This window comes from Cervus canadensis, chromosome 28, assembly GCF_019320065.1.
Source record: "Cervus canadensis isolate Bull #8, Minnesota chromosome 28, ASM1932006v1, whole genome shotgun sequence".
NCBI lineage: Eukaryota > Metazoa > Chordata > Mammalia > Artiodactyla > Cervidae > Cervus > Cervus canadensis.
The window spans coordinates 35390271-35411327 of NC_057413.1; the positions used below are offsets into that span (position 1 = coordinate 35390271).

General features: G+C 42.1%; 1 protein-coding gene across 18 annotated transcripts in view; it reads left to right on the forward strand.

Annotated features, from left to right (window-relative positions):
• DST (dystonin) overlaps window positions 1-21057 on the forward strand; it is a 511627-nt gene that overhangs the window by 323183 nt on the left and 167387 nt on the right. For all 18 annotated transcript variants that reach the window (XM_043450645.1, XM_043450644.1, XM_043450646.1 and 15 more), the window contains 19 exons: window positions 243-705; window positions 790-918; window positions 1067-1144; window positions 1223-1384; window positions 1462-1566; window positions 3797-3892; window positions 5185-5310; window positions 5888-6040; window positions 6231-6385; window positions 6707-6833; window positions 7304-7487; window positions 8380-8537; window positions 9362-9540; window positions 10998-11136; window positions 12274-12467; window positions 13591-13753; window positions 14690-14773; window positions 15612-15719; window positions 16243-16341. In XM_043450645.1, coding sequence (XP_043306580.1) covers window positions 243-705; window positions 790-918; window positions 1067-1144; window positions 1223-1384; window positions 1462-1566; window positions 3797-3892; window positions 5185-5310; window positions 5888-6040; window positions 6231-6385; window positions 6707-6833; window positions 7304-7487; window positions 8380-8537; window positions 9362-9540; window positions 10998-11136; window positions 12274-12467; window positions 13591-13753; window positions 14690-14773; window positions 15612-15719; window positions 16243-16341 — 2902 coding nt within the window. The remainder of the gene's footprint in view (window positions 1-242; window positions 706-789; window positions 919-1066; window positions 1145-1222; window positions 1385-1461; window positions 1567-3796; window positions 3893-5184; window positions 5311-5887; window positions 6041-6230; window positions 6386-6706; window positions 6834-7303; window positions 7488-8379; window positions 8538-9361; window positions 9541-10997; window positions 11137-12273; window positions 12468-13590; window positions 13754-14689; window positions 14774-15611; window positions 15720-16242; window positions 16342-21057) is intronic.

Consider the following 21057-nt stretch of genomic DNA (forward strand, 5'->3'; position numbering starts at 1 on the left):
AAAATAAACTTTATTTATTTGAGCAGCTTAGGTTTATAAAAAAATTGCGTGGACAGAGTTCCCAAACACCCCTTCAAAGCCTCTTTCCCTGTTACTAACATCTTGCACTAGTGTGATGCCTTTGTTACATCTGATGAGCCAATATTGATCATTTTGGTAACTAGAGTCCCTAGTTTTAGAGGTCAGCCTTTGTGAAAAGTACCTCTTACATTATAGCTTACGCATTTTGATTTTCATTTCAGGGTTGCAAAACTGCGCGATGACATCATGGCCTTGCGGAACGAATGTTCCTCAGTGTACAGCAAAGGCCGCGTGCTGACGACGGAGCAGACGAAGCTCATGATATCAGGAATCTCTCAGAGCTTAAACTCAGGATTTGCACAGACCTTAACCCCCAGCGTGCACTCAGGGCTGACGCAGGGTCTCACACCTTCCCTGACCCCGTCTAGCGTGACCTCGGGCCTGTCGTCAGGCCTGACTTCCCGCCTGACCCCGTCTGCCACCCCTGCCTATACACCTGGCTTCCCGTCAGGGTTAGTTCCAAATCTCGGCTCAGGAGGGGAGACAGGCCCCCTGCAGACTCTGAAGCTGATGCAGATCCGAAAGCCCCTTCTCAGGTCGTCTCTGCTGGACCAGAATTTAACGGAAGAGGAGATCAACATGAAATTTGTTCAAGACCTTTTGAATTGGGTGGATGAGATGCAGGTAAAAACACTTACTTTTACCTGAGTTTCAGGCCTTATTGCTACCAGTGTTTTTTCCTAAAACCTCATATCTTCCCGTTTAAAGGTGCAGCTGGACCGCACTGAGTGGGGATCAGATTTGCCAAGTGTTGAAAGCCAGTTAGAAAATCATAAAAATGTCCACCGAGCTATTGAAGAATTTGAATCTAGCCTTAAAGAAGCTAAGCTCAGTGAGGTATGTGAATTTTAAGTCTGTATTTCATCCCAGCTTCTGCTTTGCTCTTTCTGTTAAGACCTTGTTGTCACAGGGTAAAAGATACATTGCCAGTGAATCAGAATTTCTTAAACTTCCTAACCTGCTGTCTTTTTATCCCATGTTATAGATCCAGATGACGGCACCTCTTAAACTAACTTATGCAGAAAAGTTACACAGATTAGAGAATCAGTATGCGAAACTCTTGGTAAGTTTTTTTAACTTCCCCTTCCCTTTATCTCTATATGGCAAAGACATGATTCTTAACATGATTCTCCTTATAAAGAATACATCCAGGAATCAGGAGCGGCACCTGGACACACTCCACAATTTTGTAACTCGTGCAACGAATGAACTTATTTGGTTGAATGAAAAAGAAGAGGAGGAGGTTGCTTATGACTGGAGTGAAAGAAACACCAACATAACCCGGAAGAGAGATTACCACGCGGTGAGTGCAGCTTCTCTGGCCGAACGTTACAAGTGCCTCTTAGGTTTATCATTTCCTAACATATTTATTTCAATTAGGAATTGATGAGAGAACTTGATCAAAAGGAAGAAACTATTAAGTCCGTTCAAGAGATAGCGGAGCAGCTGCTTCTGGAAAATCACCCAGCCCGCTTAACCATTGAGGTGAGTCAGAGAGTGTAATATGGATATTTGAATATTACCTTTCAGATTCTTTTATTGTTTGTGGATAAATAGAAAAATGCAAACTGTCAAACTTTTACTGCGACCTGGCTCAGAAATAACAGTTCTGACAAATCATACTGATGTGCCTTCAGTTCTCTGTGAAGTGTATCACCCATTTGTGTCAACCTGTGTGGCCAAAGAGATGTGTGACAGTAACTCTGAAGGACCTTGACTTGTCAGGCTTTGAAGTTAGTTTCTTCCTGGCCACGTGATATTGCACAAGGATGTAGCCTTGCTGGGTCCCATTTACTTACCTAAAATGGGGGAAGTTGCTCCTAACTGCAGAGTTGTGTGAGGAGGAGAAAAGTGTACTGTTACTACTTAAATCAGTTCTTGATACAGAGTAGGTTCTCAAGAAGTCTTAGTTATGATTATTTCATTTACTAATTCTGCCCATGATCTGGCTCTGTGAGGAATGTCCTCAGGGTGTAACACCCATTTCAGACCCGGAAGGGGGGTGCTGACCTGGAGCTGATGAGGCTGCCCGTGAGGTGCAGGTGGGGTGGGGGGTGTTTAATTTTTAGGCCTGATATCTGCTAGAGTTAGTGACTTCCTCAATGTGCTGGGGGTTATGTAAGAGGGGGAGAAGTATCAAATGTGGACAGTTGTATATTTCCAGAGGAAGAAAAATGAAACTGCTTACAGTGGGATGTGTGGTTGAGGAAAGGGATCTGAGAATCTTTGTTCCCTAAAATAAGTTGTCATGGCACAAAAGATTCATGAAATTCTAGACCTCATCTGGAGGTCTGGGGAATGTTACAGTTGCCCTTCTTTCATGTGAAAATGTGGTTTTCATCCCCAGGAAATGCCACATAGAAATGTTAAGGACCTAGAAGAGTGGCGGGGGTGGGGGGGACACTAGGGAAAGGAGATTAGAATCATGATGGGTCTGGATATACTTTTATACTGTGATCAACTAAATGTGGGGTATTCCTTAAAGTACAGAAGTGATGGCTGCTAGGAAGTGCGATTATAGGTTGAGACTTTTGATAGGAATGGATGAAGTGGATGTGAACCTGATTACCTTTAGGTAGAGCTGTTAGTCTAATTAACTGAGAGACTGTGGAAGAATAAAATTAAGCCTTAGTCATCTTTATGGTTCTTCAGGCCCATCTAGTGTATTGTAGGCGACGGATAGTAGTTAATTATCAACACTATTTTGTATTTTATGAGGAAAAGAAGCTAATAATCTAACAATGCACGAAATGTATTTTATAGCCAATTTACTCTAAGTAGCTTAATTGGAGGGAGCGCATAACGTGATCAGGAAGTGTTGCCAGATTTCCACGGTTGCCTTGTACATTCCATCCAGAAAGCTGCCTGGACTGAGTTCTGCGGCCTGTTTCTTCGGGAGGGGCTGCCTTACGTAAGACAGGCGTTAGAGCAGCTGGGCCGCCCTCTTCTGGAAGCCAGGGAACTTAACTGCACCTTAAATAGGAAAGGGTGTTTCCTGTTTCCATGTGAGTAGGTGTCTTTCCTACAGTACTTTTGCTCTCATGAAAGAGGCACCTTGTACTGAATAAAGAGTCAAGTAAAAAACATTTGAAATGAAACTTCCTAGTATTATCTCTGATATGATCCCATAATTACACTGATAAGGGATTGCAGATAAGCTTTTCCACCCTCCCCAAACAGTCCTGATAAAACAGATCAGCCCCACACCTGCCAAGAGCTTCACGACTAGTTTTGGAAGCAAAGACCAAGAAAAAACTACACACCATGTACTTTGGTCTCAGAAGGGGTATTTTATTACACAGAAGTACAAAAATTCAGAAAACAGGACAGAGGAAAATGGAGTGAAGGGGGTGTGTCTGAGGATTCCACACAGGAAAGTGTTGGACAGCTTGTGTCCATCATAAGTGTTACAGAAGTCTGCCTGGAAGAACAGCCCCCGAGTTAACATTTTTTCATGTATGTGACAAGAAAAACATGTCAGGAAACTGAAACTTGGAAAGAAATTGGACTGTTTGAAAAATGTTATGTTTAAACTTTTAGGACTGACTTTGTGCAAGTGGGGATGTTTAGCTTAGCGGGACATTTCACGTCCCTGATTCTCAAGCCTCTGTTAGAGGCATCTCATCACCTGTGTAGACCGTGGTCTTTTAACCGTGAGAAGCCTGGGTGTGCCTTTGCGTGCAGACGGCAGCGGTGACTGTGTTTTCTCTGGCAGGCCTACCGCGCGGCCATGCAGACGCAGTGGAGCTGGATTTTGCAGCTCTGCCAGTGTGTGGAGCAGCACGTGAAGGAGAACGGCGCTTATTTTGAGGTATGGAGCAGTTGCCGTATCGGCGGGCGGTACTGCGGCTTCGGCTGAGTTACAGGAAGCATTTCCGTGGTATAATGTTGGGATGCATGCATGTTACGATGGGGGGGGGGGGGAAGGAAACCACAATGTCTTCACTGTAGCATAGAAGGGTTATATGTCCTTTAGGATAAATGGAAGCATTTCAGTAAAGAAGAAATACTTTAAAAACCACGTAACATGTCAGAACATCTTAACTTTGTCCATGCTTCTCTTTTTGAGGAACAATTTTACTAGGGGGAGCTTTTTTTCTATTCTTCAGAAGTTTTAAAATATTCTTGGAATTTCACCCCCGCTTAACAACTGTTTGGCTTCCCTGGTAGCTCAGCTGGTAAGGACTCCGCCTGCAATGCAGGAGACTCTGGTTCGATTCCTGGATCAGGAAGATCCACTGGAGAAGGGAAAGGCTACCCACTCCAGTTTTCTTGGGCTTTCCTGGTGGCTCAGAGGGTAAAGAACCCACCTGCAATGTGGGAGATGTAGGTTCAAACCCTGTGTTGGGAAGATACCCTGGAGAAGGGAACAGCTACCCACTCCAGTATTCTGGCCTGGAGAATTCCATGGATAGAAGAGCCTGCCAGGCTACAGAACATGGGGTCGCAAAGAGTTAGACATGACCGAGTGACTTTCACTTTCATTTAACAACTGCTTAAGTGTTTATAGATGTTCTGAAGTGAAACATGTTCTATCAAAGTGATATAGGGCCACGACCACAATATAGACGTAGACTTTGTTATATAGATGCGTTATTTTTCATATTCTTTTCATTATGGTTTATCACAGGATGTTGAATACAGTTCCCTGTGCTATACCAGTAGGACCTTGGTGTTCATCCATCCTGTGTATAGTAGTTTGCATCCGCTATCCCCAGAGTCCTAGTCCTTCCTTCTCCCACCTCTCCTCCCCCTGGGCAACCACAGGTTTGTTCTCTGTGGATATAAACTTGGGACACTGAGCATTCACTCATCATCATCCGAGTTTAGGAGTTGGTGTTTGGTTAAGGGGAGGGCTGTGGGGCCGCAGTCTTGTGGTCTCCTGTCCCCATGGAGGAGGGCACGCGGGGATCTGGGGCCGCAGTCTTGTGGTCCCCTCCTGTCTCCATGGAGGAGGGCACGCGGGGATCTGGGGCCGCAGTCTTGTGGTCCCCTCCTGTCCCCATGGAGGAGGGCACGCGGGGCTCTGGAGCTCAAACCTGACAACTGGGCGCTTTGCTGACGTTTCATACACTTTAACTGCCCATTTTCATCTTTTCCTAGTTTTTCAACGATGCCAAAGAAGCCACAGATTACTTGAGGAATCTAAAAGATGCCATTCAGCGGAAGTACAGCTGTGACAGGTCCAGCAGCATCCACAAACTGGAGGACCTCGTTCAGGAGTCGATGGTATGAATAGGAAGACCCCCAGGTTTCCTCAGTGATGTATAGTGGGGGCTGGATTCATGCCTTATTGTATTTTCTGTGTGTGCAGCTTTGCATTTTATTGGTAGTCTTGATGTTTCCACCTCCTCAAGCATTTAAACATTCAGTTTTACTGTTGTTTGTTTTTCCCGTAACACAACAGGAGTGGTGTTTGATGTGATTGCCTTAGTGTTTTAGAATGCTCTCAGTGTTTTGTGTGTGAGTTTGTGCGTTTAGTCATTTATTCCATAAAGACATGTCAGCATTTCTATATCCTAAACACTACTTTTAGTGCTGGGACTGAAGACAGCAGACGAGAACCCTGCCAGGGGTGGGATGCAATGAACACGATAAGTCAGTAAAATAGCAACATATGTAGTCTGTAGTGGTAAATGTGAAGGACGAAAGAAAACCACCAGACCACCCAGGGGGCGAGCAGGCGGAGAGGGGTTCAGAGGGGCCGTGAGGGAAGACTCTCCTGGGGAAGCTGCGTTTGTGCACAGCCCTGAGAGAACAGAGAGGCACCAGCGTTTGCTTCAAAGCCTTCTGATTTATTCCCTAGGAAGAGAAAGAAGAGCTTCTGCAGTATAAAAGTACAGTGGCGGGCCTGATGGGGAGAGCAAAAACAATCGTTCAGCTGAAGCCCAGAAATCCTGACTGTCCACTCAAAACTTCTCTTCCGATCAAAGCCATCTGTGACTACAGACAAATTGAGGTACTTTAACTCCTAGGAACAGACGTGTTTCTGGCATTGTTCATATATTTAAAAAACAAGGTCATATCACTCACTAGTGGTAAAGTTTTCCACCTTAAAAAAGACAAAAAAAATTGCCAAGACTGGGTACGGAAAGAGACGAATGCCACAGTGACCGCGTCTGGTTGTTCTGTTCTTCTTTTAAAACCAGATAACCATTTTCAAAGACGATGAATGCGTTTTGGCAAACAACTCTCATCGTGCTAAGTGGAAGGTCATCAGCCCCACTGGGAACGAGGCCATGGTCCCTTCCGTGTGCTTCACCGTCCCTCCTCCAAACAAAGAGGCGGTTGACTTTGCAAACAGGTTTGTGTGCGTTAGCTCCAGATGCAGGGCTGGCTTTGGGGGGTCTCTGAAGGTTAAAGAAACAATCAATGCTTTGACAAGGCTAATAGAATATGAGTTTGAGCAAACTCCCAGAGATAGTGAAGGACAGGAAAGCCTGGCGTGCTGCAGTCCATGAGGTTGCAAAGAGTCAGATAAGACTTAGCGACTGAACAGTAACACCATCGGATCAGAAGGACCTGGAGCCTGTAAACCTGGGATACGTCACAAACACAGAAAGAAACCCCCATTGTTCGTGGGGAGTGGAAGGGCTGAATCTGAGTTTTCTTCCATGCGTTTCAGAATTGAGCAGCAGTATCAGAATGTCCTGACCCTTTGGCACGAGTCTCACATAAACATGAAGAGTGTGGTCTCCTGGCACTACCTCATCAATGAAATCGACAGAATCCGAGCGAGCAATGTGGCTTCAGTAAGTGCAGATCTGCACGTCCGCCCAACCTGTCCCAAGATGCGGGCCCTCGTCATGAGGAGTGGCCTTTTTATTTTCCCTTGAGTAGGATGAGGTCCAGCAGATCCATGGTAACAGTCATTTATGCCGTGAATATCTGTTACATGCCTGTTTTATATGAGGTACTTTCTAAGAATTGGGGGATCTGGAAATTACATACTTCAATCATGGCTTCCATTTTCATTGGGAGACATAGTATATAGTGTTTGGGCATATAGACATGAGTGTAGTTTGATTCATTTATTAAGTTTTGTAGTCTTGTTTTCCCTTGTCTTTTAAAACCTAAAGTTGTGAATGAAGAAAAGATTAATTTCCAGTGGTTTTCTATTTATGACTATTTAATATAAACTCATGTCCCATGAGAACCACTTGAGATCAGTCCTATTGAAATTTCACCCTTAATACTCTAATGGGTCATCGGTCTTCTTTAGATAAAGACCATGTTGCCTGGTGAACATCAGCAAGTTCTGAGTAATCTGCAATCCCGTTTTGAAGATTTTCTTGAAGATAGCCAGGAATCCCAAATATTTTCAGGCTCAGACATAACACAACTGGAAAAGGAGGTTAATGTGTGCAAGCAGTATTATCAAGAACTTCTTAAATCTGCAGAAAGAGGTAAAGCATGGGAATCCTTGCCTTTTTCTCCCCATGGGTGTTTAGTCCAGGCTGTTTTCTGTTATCACTAGGACTCTCAGTCTTAGGTGTATTATGTCACTCAACCTGTAATAGGTAGAAACAGTTACTGAAGCATTAAATGGATGTTTGAGGTAGGAAGATTCAAGAAGGAATTCATTTTTTTCCAAATGATTAAGTAGTAAAAAGCTGCCAACCAAGTTGTATGACAGTGAATTCTTAATGCATCTCCTTTTAAACATTTTCACTAGTTTGCCATATAATGTTCAGAGTGACATTTTAGTTTCAGACAAGTTTCAATCACTTTTTCATATGTCAAACTTGGATTTTTTAAATAATATTTTTTTTTAAGAGAAGTTTTAGATTCACAGCTAAATTGAAAGCAAAGGGCAGAGGTTTCCTATAACCAAACCTGGATTTTATATAGGGGTTGAAGGATAAGATTTTGTAAATGTGTTTGTTAAATATAAGTTTTATTCCAAATTTTTGACATCTATAAAACTTAGAGACCAAAAAAACTTTAGTAGTAATACTGTAATTTTTTTAAACATTATTCTTAACAACTAATCTGCTACTAATATATTTCACATTTTTGTGAAAACAAAACAAACCAATGTATTACTTTCCTCAGACATCTTAAGTCAGATGTTGGTACTTTAAGTGGCATTAGGGAAATTGTATTAACTCTTTGTAAATTGTAAGGTCCACAATATCAAGGTTTATATCCTTGGTGTGGGTTTGTGGTGGTAACTGGGAATATTAGTCTGACTAGCTATGTCTTAGTAATGGTAAAATTGCCTTATTAAATCATGAACAAGAACATCCAAACGACAGAAAAGGAGGTATTTTCTAAACATTATGTTTACTCTCACAGAGGAGCAAGAGGAATCGGCTTACAACCTCTACATCTCTGAAGTTCGAAACCTCAGGCTTCGGCTGGAGAGCTGCGAAGACCGTCTCATCAGACAGATCCGCACCCCGCTGGAGAGGGACGACCTGCATGAGAGTGTGTTCAGGATCTCGGAGCAGGAGGTGAGGCTGCGAGCGTGTGGGCCGAGGCCAGCGCAGGTGGGGTCTCGGTGACCTTCCCCGCCGACAGCGCTGCCGGGCCACGCGGTGAGCTCTGACCGTGCTCACGGCTGACGGCAGACAGGACCCGTGGTTCAGCTCTGCCGCTGGCCGGGTGAACGCGGAGCACTGCGTCCTCGCCGTTTACATGGCTGCTGCAGGGCCTCCCCGCCTGGCACTTGGTGATGCGCAGGTGTCGGGCCCGAGGGCTCTGCGGTGAGGGAGCTACTGAGGGTAAAACTGGACTGCCTCGGCCTTGCTTCTTTGGTAAAGAAAAAATAAAAGTACCTAAATGTTTTGCAGCTAGAGACGATCATAAGAGGTGAAGTAAGTCAGAAAGAGAAAGACACGCACCATATGATATCGCTTATGTGTGGAATCCAAAATAGGACACAGATGAACTTAACTAGGAAACATCCTCCCAGACGTAGAGAATGGACTTGTGGTTGCCCAGGGGGAGGGGTGGAGGAGGAGTTCTGGATTAGCAAACGCAAACTGTAAGATGTATACAATGGATAACAGCAGGGTCCTGCTGGACAGCACAGGGAACTGTATGCAACGTCCTGTGATAAACCGTAATGGAGAAGAATGTGAAAAAAGAATGTGTATGTGTGACCGAGTCACTTTGATGTACAGCATAAATGAACATGACATTGTAAATCAACTATGCTGCAGTTTAAAAAAAGAATATGTATTTACCTTAAGAGTAATAATGGGAAATGTGTGTTTTTGAAGCGTTTGAAGAAAGAGGCCCTGTCTGATCCTCATGTTTGTTCTTTGTCGTGTAGAAACTAAAGAAAGAACTGGAGCGACTTAAAGATGATTTGGCCACGATCACAAGTAAATGTGAAGACTTTTTCAGTCAAGCAGCTGCCTCTGCCTCCACACCCGTCTTGCGGTCTGAGCTCAGCGTGGTCGTCCAGAGCATGAACCACGTCTATTCCATGTCGTCCACCTACATAGAGAAGTATGGAACCACTGCCTTGATAGAAATCATCTAAGCTGACTTCACATAGCTGCCATTTATATACAGAAGCTGTTTAGCTAAAAATGTAGATTTTTAAGAATATAAAAAGTTTTTATTTTCTTTTCTTCATTTATTTTTATTTTTAGCTGTGCCAGTTGGTGCTAGTGGTAAAGAACCCACCTGCCAATGCAGGAGACCTAAGAGATGTGGGTTCGATCCCTGGGTTGGGAAGATCCCCTGGAGGAGAGCATAGCAACCCACTCCAGTATTCTTGCCTGGAGAATCCCATGGACAGAGGAGCCTGGTGGGCTATGGTCCATAGGGTTGTAAAGAGTCAGACACGACTGAAGTGACTTATCGTGCACGCATGGATTTGCCTTCTGTATGTGGGCTTTCTCTAGGTCAGCCGGTGGAGGCTACTCTTTGTTGTGGTGCGTGGGTTTCTCGCTGCAGTGGCTTCTCTTGTTGGGGAGCACAGACTCTAGGCGCGTGGGCATCACTAGTTGTGGCTCCTCCTTTTGGGGAGCACAGACTCTAGGCACGTGGGCATCGCTAGTTGTGGCTCCCCGTCTTCCTGGACCAGGGATCAAGCCCATATCCCCTGCATTGGCAGGTGGGTTCTTACCCACTGTACCACCAGCGAAGTCCCTCAGATTTTTTTTCTTAGTAACAAATATGCTAAATATTTCTGTGGATTTACAGTGCCTCTTCATGCTGAAAGGGAATGAGCTTCAGAGATGAAAACATCAATGATCTTCCCACATGTTCCCTGTAGTTTTGGTAGCTCAGCTGTTATGGTCTATTGAACTGGCCTTCCAGTCTTGGTCTAAACTAGGTTTGAAAGAAGCCCCTCTTCTGTTGGAATCTTCTGCTAAAGACAACTTGGAGGCACAGTGTCGATTTTATTAGATAGTTTAGTGGGATGTTAATCTTTTAAAAAATTTTTATTGAAATATAGTTGATTAACAAGATTGTGTTAATTTCTGGTATACAGCAAAGTGATTGTTTTATATATATATTTTTTTCTATGTTCTTTTCCATTATAGTTTATTATAGGGTATTGAATACAGTTCCCTGTACTGTACAATAAGACCTTGTTGTCCATCCATCCTGTAGTGATAGCTTGCATCCACTGACCCCAGACTCCCACTCACCCTTCTCCTGCCCTCCCCCCCGCCCCGGCTGCCACCACAGGTCTGTTTTCTATGTCTGTGCATCAATTTCTGTTTCACAGATAAGTTCCTTGGGGTCATATTTTAGATTTCACATATAAGTGATACCATGTGGCATTTGTCTTTCTCTTTCTGACTTAGCAGGATGTGAATCTTGTAATAAAAAACTGTCATTGTGCTGGCATGAGGAGCACACTGTATCACACAGCCTCATGGTGCATCAAGACTATATTGTGGGAAAATAAACACTTAACAGAAGGGATGTTGTTTAATTGTCTTTTTCAGGTTGAAAACGGTCAACTTGGTGTTAAAAAACACTCAAGCTGCAGAAGCTCTTGTAAAACTCTATGAAACTAAATTGTGTGAAGAGGAAGCAGTTATAGCTGACAAGAATAACATCGAGAATCTAATAAGTACTTTAAAGGTATGTATCTCACTTCTGGCTTTTTTTTTAAGACTGTGCTGTAACAGTATTTCTCTAGAACTTGGCTCAGGTCTTCAGACATCAAGCATTAAATATCTGAACTTGAATACCTCTCTATTCATTCCATATCTTCTCTCTGTAACACTATGACTTACTATAAATGAGTATGTTGATTCATTTTTAGTTTGAGATGAGTTCTTTTTAGTTTGAGATGAGTTCTTTTCACTTGAAGTTTTTATCTTTTTGACAGTAGATTTTTATACTCTGTTCATGTTGGCAGCAAGAGGAGTTGAAACTTAAAGGTAAATTGTTTGTAATCAGATGCCCTTGGAGAAAGAGGCAGTTACTTTAAGAAATTAAGGAGGTGAATAGACTAGTTAATCTAAGAAGGAAAAGGACTAATAGTTGTACTTATATGTTTCTGTCCTTCCACTTATAAAGCCCTGAGTAAAGATACTGTAAACAGTTGTGAAAAGTTGTTTCAGTGATTTTTAAAAATTTTTTTTCATTTATTTTTATTAGTTGGAGGCTAATTACTTTACAGTATTGTAGTGGTTTTTGTCATACATTGACATGAATCAGCCATGGAGTTACATGTATTCCCCATCCCGATCCCCCCTCCCACCTCCCTCTCTACCCGATCCCTCTGGGTCTTCCCAGTGTACCAGGCCCGAGCACTTGTCTCATGCATCCAACCTGGGCTGGTGATCTGTTTCACCCTAGATAATATACATGTTTCGATGCTGTTCTCTCAAAACATCCCACCCTCGCCTTTTTTTTTTTTTAATGCACAGGTTCATTTTTAAACAATGGGATCAGTAGATATTTAAAAAATAAACAATGAAAAAGACTTACTGAGGTGGCAGACTTGCTTATGGAATATGTTTTATTTTATTGGTGTGCAAAATCTATTAGGCTGAACTTTATATATAATATTTTTTTTTAGGTCAAAGTATAGCCAAAATGACAATTTTATAAGGTTCAACCTAATGTAATATTTTGTATATGAAATATATTCTTTCTATTGTTTGATTTTATGTCAGTCATTTGTAATGAGTTGTAAAAGTAGGCAAATTAAGTGTCCACCTGGTGAGCACCTTACCCATTTTTATAACTTTGTAAATTGTTCCATTTTAGCAATGGAGATCTGAAGTGGATGAAAAGAGAGAGGTCTTCCATGAGCTGGAGGATGAGCTGCAGAGAGCAAAGACCATCAGTGATGAGATGTTTAAAACCTACAAAGAGCGTGACCTTGACTTTGACTGGCACAAAGAAAAAGCAGATCAGTTGGTTGAGAGATGGCAGAATGTTCATGTTCAGATTGACAACAGGTTACTGGCCTTTTCATTCCGTTTTAGCTCAGATTTAATCTCTATATTCTGGGCAAAGTCTAAATGTATTAGGCTTTTTATCCCCATATGTAATTCATTCCATCGAACAGTTACTTGTGTTACTTGCAAGAGCTGTGTCTAATTACATTTCTTTTTTATAGGATGGCCTTGAGCAAGATACTTAACTTCCAAATAAGTACTTTTCGGTTTTGTATTATTAAAATTATTGATGTAGTTTTGCATTTGTATTGTTCATCTGCTTGCATTTTCTGAAGGAAAAAACAATGCAGTTCTCTAGTTACTGCAAAGTGATAACGTCCAAATAACCATGACTTAGTAATCGGAGCATGGATCATGCATTTCCTAGGGCCGGATGCAGCGTCTATAGTAGGCAAGAAGGGTAAAAGAAACTGAAATGGCCTGATGTTCATTCTAGCCAAAGGTGAAAAGAAAGTCAAGATCATTTGCCCAGTGACTGAAATAAAGAAGTGAAAGGAAATGGGATAGTTTTGGGGATGAAATGGAATAGTGTTCTTTCTCACTCATTTTTTATGTTTTTATTAATGCAGCTAAAATGCTGTTATAATATAGTGCCATGTGTGACAAGTAAGTTATTTTTAAAAACATAGTAGCTAATCTCTAAAATACGTCATCTGTAGGTTTAATGTAGTGGTTTTACAGTCATAGAAACCGGGTGTTCAGTTGCAGCTCCTGAAAAGTATTCTCTGAGTTCATGTTGAACCGTTCATTGCAACCAGGTCATGATTTCAGAAGTGAAAACTGCCATTGCTGCAAGCTTTGGGTCTTCAAGATCTGTTGATTGATGATTACTCTAGTTAAGTTTCCAATTTTCCTGCTTTTTAGCTTTAGTCTCTTGGATTTGCCCCTAGAACAATCAGTACTAATAAACTGCACAAGTCCTAGAGAAAAGTAATTTGTATTCAACCCACAGCACTGCGGGGGCCCTTGGAAATTGGCCTAGGGTGCTTCCGCCTTGAATTTTGGACACTCCCCTGTGGTTGCACTTGGGACAGTTAGTTTGTCCATCCCTTCTTTTCTACACGTTCCAACTTCCTATTGGTTGCTCTTGAAAACTGTGACTATTCTGTTGTCATCCTCTTAGGTTACGGGACTTGGAAGGCATTGGCAAGTCACTGAAGTACTACAGAGATGCGTATCACCCGTTGGATGATTGGATCCAGCAAGTGGAAACTACTCAGAGGAAGATTCAAGAAAATCAGCCTGAAAATAGTAAAACCTTGGCGACACAATTGAATCAACAGAAGGTGTGCAAACAGTTGCTCGTGGTTGTGTCTGCATTTAGTCACTCATGACCTTGACCTTCCTTTCTCTTGTTAAGATAGTAGGTCAGCAACTATTTCAAGGAAGACAGGGAATAAATCATAAATGTTAAAAATTTGCACTCAGACCTACATGCATTACTTCTTTGATTTATTGGAGGTCAGTTTTGAAACCATAAGGAATAAGTAAGTTTCATGTTGGGACACTTCAAGTCCCAACATGATCATTGAGGTTAGATTAGGACCCTGCATTTTAAAAAATGATCATTGAGATTAGATTAGGACCCTGCATTTTAAAGAATGATCATTGAGGTTAGATTAGGACCCTGCATTTTAAAAAATGATCATTGAGGTTAGATTAGGACCCTGCATTTTAAAAAATGGTTAGTTGTAGAAAATTAAACAGCCGCATTTGACCGAGTTAAATGCTTTGAGATTTTTGTTCCATCTTGAGGGGCCAGTAATTTCTAGCTCTCTTTAGGTCAGAATTAGGATTAAGGAGCAAAGGGTTTCAAGCCTACTTGTGGATAATTCCCACGGAGTTTAGTGATTTCTGCTTTGGAAGCTGCATGAGGGGGTGTCACTGAGTGGCTTGAACTTGAACGCTTGAACGTCACCCATAAGGCAGATGACATTAAGTGCATTGGGGCAGAGGGGATTCCCTGGCAGTCAGTGGTTAGGAATCTCTGCTTTCATTGCCGAGGACACAGGTTCAATCCCTGGTGTGGGAACTAAGATCCCACAAGCCAAGCGGTGCAGCCAGATAAATTAATTGATTAATAAAGACTGTGCTTAAAAGTAAAGTTGGGTAGAGCGCTGTAGTCTTAAGTGATGTCGGTGTTTCTCAGTGCCTGAGATCTCACGTTGTTGGGCAGCATAGAATTCCTTGTTGCTTTTCTGCTAACCTCTGTGTATTTATAGATGCTCGTGTCCGAAATAGAAACGAAACAGAGCAAAATGGACGAGTGTCAGAAGTACGCAGAACAGTACTCCACTGCAGTGAAGGTGAGAAGTCGAGTTCCTTGTGTCAGATTTCACGTTCAGGCATTCAGAGGGATGCTTCCACAGTGCTCTGTTAGAAGCCTTCACAGGTTATTCAATCTGCGTTGAAAAGGGAAACAGCGAATCTTCACTGTCACTTATCTGTTAATTCTTCATGGAAACCTGAGTCCCGTGACAACCCCTGGTTCTTTCCTTCTCTCTCTGTGTCACACACACACACAGCTTGCCCACACCCTCGTGTACACCAGGAGAAGATGTAGCTCTGTCATCTGCCTCTTTCTACTTCGCTTACCCCTTCCTTCCTTGCTGGAATGTTCCATTCAAGTATTGCTGGAACACCCACCATTAGTCTGGCTTAGGGTTCCATATGAGTATTGCTGCAGTATCCATAGAAGTATTGATGGAGTATCCCCTGGAAATATTGCTGGAGTATCCATGCAAATATTGCGGTGATATTCCATGGAAGAACATCTCCCTTAGGGATGGTTCCCATGTGCTGTGAGTCTCCTGCCACGTCTCGGCTCTGGCCATCCGGATCTGCAGTCCCATTTTTTATCTAGACGAGGGGGAGACTGAAAATAATTGTCATGCTGTTCCTAAATGTGTCCACGAGCTCCTAAAGGGACTTAGGAGCTTTCCTGACCACCCTAAGTGTTTCTGATTTTTATTACCACCTTGGAAACATCTCAGGATTGGATTGATTCCTGAAAATGTATTTTTGCAATATTTTTTATTTAAAGTTATTCAGTGAAACTGGATTCCCTTTCTCTGCATCAAAGATCACTGTAGAATGAAGCGTTAGTGCTTTGCCATGATTAATCTTACTGATTGCTTCATGCAGGACTACGAATTACAAACGATGACCTACCGGGCCATGGTGGATTCACAGCAAAAGTCTCCAGTGAAACGACGGAGGCTACAGAGCTCAGCAGATCTCGTCATTCAAGAGGTGGTAACCGTCTAGAGACAGGGAGCGTGCAAAAGAGAGAAGCAGCACTTCAGCAACTTTACATTTATATATTTGTATTATGGTGAAATATATGTAGTAGAAAATTCACCATTTTAACCATTTTTACGTGTAGAATTCAGTGACATTCAATATCTTTGAAATGTTGTGCAACCTTGATCACAGTCCAATTCCAGAACAGTGCATCATTCCAAGTAGATGCTGTTTACCTGTAACAAGACATTTTATTAAGGGTTTTAAAAAGCTCTTTGAAAATCCTCATTCAAGATGAATGAATTGCAAAGAATAATAAATGCCAGTCACAGTTAAATTTAGAGGAGGAAGGTCATTATTGTGGTTTGCACAGCAGTGATCTTGCTCCTATGTGGTTATCGTTACCTATGTGGGCAGTCATGAGCTTCCCTGCCCCAAAGCCTCGTTAACGTTTTCATTATTACTCGGTGTTTGTTCAGCTCATTTAGGGCAAATGGAGGTTATGTTTCTATCATTTTTTTTTTTCTTGTAGTTCATGGACCTGAGGACACGATACACGGCTCTGGTCACCCTCATGACACAATATATTAAATTTGCTGGGGACTCATTGAAGAGACTGGAGGAGGAGGAGGTAACCACTAACCGTGGGCAGGTCACTGGCATGGAGCCCTGAGGGGCTTCGTGATAAACTCACATGGTTGAGATCTGATGGATAGGTGATTAGTTACAAAATTACAGTGAAAAACACTAGAGGCCTGGGATTTTTTGGTTTGTTACTGAGATTCTCTCAAATTGAAAAGCAGTGCAAAAAAAGAAACAACCATTTGGGGAACAAAAGAAAACGTTTTTATTTTCTCTCTAGGACTCTATCTAATATGAGAGGGTTAATGTCATAAATGGCTCTATTTACATTATGGAATGTAGGCAGTTTAGCAGAATTTTTTCCAGTTTTCTTTGAAGTATAGTTACTACTGTTATGATGTCTATAGAAATATTACATAAATTTGTTTTATATCTTTTAAACTAATTTATATCTTCACGGATTTAAAACAGAAACACCATTAAGTTAGAAGTAGCAGGTATTTATACAAAATGACAATGCTTTTTAAGAATTGAGGTGTTTTGTTTTTATTTTTGTCAAAAATATATGGTGTATATTAAAAAGACTGTGCATTTAATAATATATTCAGAAACAGAATAAGGAGTTATTCAGGAAAGTATGTTTTTATAAAAGGCTGTTGTATCTAATTTTGAAGGTATTATGCTGTGCTGTTATCTTGATATACTTTCTATTCCTGACCTCAGAACAGACAAAAATAGTAAACTGAATGCTACAATAAGTAAACTGTGGGGCATTGGCCATTTAAATTAGACCACTGTTGAAATTCTGGAGGTGATTGTACTTAGTATAATTCCATTCATATAATGAGAGAACCAAAATGGTAGCAAATGTCTAATAGATGTTACTTTCTTAGTTTTTAAAAAAAGTGTGACTACTTTTGTAAACTATTTCTGTCTGTTCAGAGTTACAGCACTAACATAGCTATTTGCAAGTCTTTATAACTAACTTCCTTTGGGCGTAGAAAGGAGAACCAGAGTATTTTCACATCCAAATAATTGGCATAAACTTCTCATCTATGAAAGATCCACATTTTTTTACATTCTTAGTTTTTAAGAGATATTCCATTTTAAGTGGTAGGCAGATATTTTAAATTGTATATTTAGTAGTTAAAATAATTTAAGGCTTTCCTTTCTTACTGTGTAGGTGTGATTGCACACATATGAGCCACTTTGCTCAATTTATCTGATGGGGTAGAGTACCAGAAGTTAATAAACCCAAAAACATATTTCAGAAAGCCTGAAATATATCTAAATTATGCTTGTCATCCTTTGAAATGTTAAAGATTTATATTGAATTGAAAATCAAAATAATATAGTTTATGGAATTCTGAAAGGACTATTATAATTTAAAATAGATTTTTAAATTCTTTATTAAAAATTCACCACTTAAGGGTCTTAATAATGGAGTATCTTATAAAAGATACATAGCTCAATTTTCAGATTCCACAAAGAAGTGTTTCTGAAACTGGGTCTTTAAGACCCACATGTGAAATCTTTGTCAGAGAGCAGAATTTTCCATAATAAATATGGAATCAAAGAGGGAGCCATGTTAATTTCAAAGATAATACCAGATTGACTACAGAAATATTAGTAGGATATCTGTAATGGATATTCAATGGATAAAGAGATTTTTCTAGTCTGTGTTGACTGCAGAATATATTAATTGCTGAGATTAAAAGACAGCATGTCTCCTTGGGAAAAATTTAGATAAAACTTTAAGTTATTTTATGTGAATAAGTTTGAGATACACAAGAAAGCAAATCAGTAATTAAATGATCTCTAGTAATTTTTCTAATCTTTGCTTAAAAAAATTATAGTTATCTAGGCAACATGAGATTAACAAGTCACTTAAATGATTCCAAGACACTTAGGGTTTAACTTTTTTTTTTCCTGAGAGAATTTTCATTTTTTTTAAACCTTAGACTATGACTAAGAGAAAAGAAGGAAGGGACTAAAAACTTCTTCACAACAGCTAAGTCTGAAAGGAAATTTGATGAGAAATTGAGAAAGACCCTTTTAGAAGTTGTCTACTCAAAATATTAATATATGGAATACTTTTATTTTATTATTATTTTTAATATATGGAATACTTTTAATGTCTAAGCAGATAAAATGTTTCAGTGTCATTAAGAGTTGACCCTGATAATAAACAGAGCACTAAATATTACAGACTGTGATGAGATTTGTTTTTATATGAATTCTTATTAAAAATGATATTTAGGTTAGCAAAGGAAACAACCAAAATTCTCATCAAAATTATTGGCAATCATGTAATGAGAGGATGCAAAATAAGATGTGTGGTCTGTAATACAAATTAAATTCTTAAGATTTACTAAGGCTTTTCAATGAAAATAAAACCTGCTATTTAGAATAATTTCCCTCCTTCTAAGTTACTTCTAACTATGATGATTTTTAGCTGATAATACGACGTTAATAAGCTTATGATATTAATAAAGAGAAGTTAAATTGTGATTATAAACTAGCTGTGATCACATTGTTCTATAGTCAAATGTATTCCTCCCAGCTGAGATCGATTCTGTATTCAATAGAGTGAACAGATTTTCTTAATTGGAGCTGAATTCCTAAGTAACTTATATAAGTATTTATATTTAACACATATTTTTATGTTTGTGGAGCATCTGAAGGTACTTGTCAAGGTGGATTCATATGGGCCATGTCATTAATGACAGCAACAAAGTCTGTGAGTACATGAAGCACGTCTTTTCTAAAGTCACCATGACTATGGCTGCCTTTGCATTAGCAATTCTGATTATTGTAAGTATCACAGTAGGGCAAATATAAATTAGTGAGGAATCAGATTGTAGGCAATGACAAATTTTTATATAATTTCCTCCTTCCTCCTGTTAAGTGTTATTTCCTCAGTTGGCTCTTTGTTCCAGAATTCTATATCTTCTTTCTCTTAGATATCGTTTTTTATTTCTTTTGGGTTAGAAACTGAAGACTGACTTCTCTAATGTCGTTCAGTTCCTCTATGTTGTATGTTCTTCTTAGCTCCTAGGACTAGGTTGTGTGTGAGTGAAAGAGGATTGCTGTGAGAATTGTGGTTCCTACTTTGTCATCCGCCTGTTTTGCATGAGTTTTCAAAATTATTGACGTTTTCTAGATCTCAGTGCCCGCATCTGAGCTGAGAGTCAGGCCGCAAGGTTCCTTCTTGCTATAAAATCCTGAGCTAGCAAATTTTAAAAGCAAAATTACTCCTGAGAGCCAAAAAAAAAAAAAAAAGATTCCCTTCCTTAGAAAAGGGTGTGTGGTTTTCTGCACTGCTGACTTCCTGAAGCTCCTGCTCTGGTGGCGGTGGCGGTGGCGGTGGCGGTGGCGGGGCTCGGGCTGCCTTGGTCCCCCTCCCCGGTGTCGGTCCTTGGGCGAGCGCGGCTCCGGACGCCTGCAGACGGGCTGGGACGGCGCGGGTCTGACCCTTCTGAACGTCTCCCGTAGATGCAGAGGCGTCAGGAGGCTTCTGAGCAAGGGGTGTACTCAGACCTGCTCCAGCGGCAGGAGGCGACCGCGCGGGAGAACCGCCAACTCGCGGGGAAGATCACGGAGCTGGAGAGGGCGCTGGCCGAGCTCGAGCGGCAGAAGTCCCGGGCCGAGCAGGAGCTCCCGAGAGTCCGCGAGGCGGCGGAGGATGCGCTGAGGAGGCAGCGCAGGGACGCGGCGGACATCGCGCTGCAGAAGGTGCGCGCGGAGAGCGAGGCCCAGCGGTACCGCCAGGAGCTGCAGGCCGTGGAGCGCGACCTGCGCGGCTTCCGCGAGCAGCTGGCGGAGCACAGCGCCACCCAGAGGGCGCTGGAGGAGCGCCTGACCAGGAAGGACGGCAGCCTCCAGGAGCTCGAGCGTCAGAGGGGCGAGCTCATGGCGGAGCTGAGGAGGAAGAAGGCCCACGAAGCCGAGCTCCTGGAGCTGATGGAGCGGATGGAAAAAGACCTCACGTTCCAGAAGCAGGCGGCAGGGAAGCAGCTGGAGGAAAAGCAGAAAGTCGACTCGGAAGCCCGAAGACCACTAACAGAAATGCAGCATCCGTGCAGAGAAAGCGCGCGCCCAGCTTGTCCGAGCGCCGAGGCCAAGGACCTGAAGCAGCAGGTGGACGAGCTGATGGCGGCCAACAGGAGGGCTGAGCAGGACGTGAGGGAGCTGAAGGGTGAGCTCGGCGCCCTGCAGCTCGAGAAGACCTCCTCGGAGGAGAAGGCCCGCTCGCTCAAAGAGAAACTGGAGGAGACCAACAGGGCCCTGAGGTGCCTGAAGCTGGAACTGGAAAGGAAGGACCAGGCCGAGGAGGGGTACTCACGGCAGCTCCAGGAGCTGGGCAGGCAGCTGAGCCAGACCTCGGGGAGGGCGGCCGAGGTCAGGCAGGAGGCCGCCGACCTCACGAGGATGAAGCACAGCTATGAGCTGGAACTGGAGTCGCTGCAGCAGGAGCAGGGAAAGCTCCAGAGGGAGGGGGACCGGATCACCAGGACGCAGGCTGCCGCCGAGAGGAGCGTGCAGCATCTAAACGCACAGGTTACTTCTCTGCAGGATGGCAAGGGGTCTTCTAGCGAAAGAGCACGGTTCTGCCAGAGAACGTCAGATCACCTGAAAGAGCAGTTTGAGAAAAGTCACTCGCAGTTGCTTCAGAATATTCAAGCCGAAAAGGAGAATAATGAGAAAATCCAAAAGCTGAAAGAGGAATTGGAGAGAAGTAATGAGCGTGCAGACAAGCTAAGGC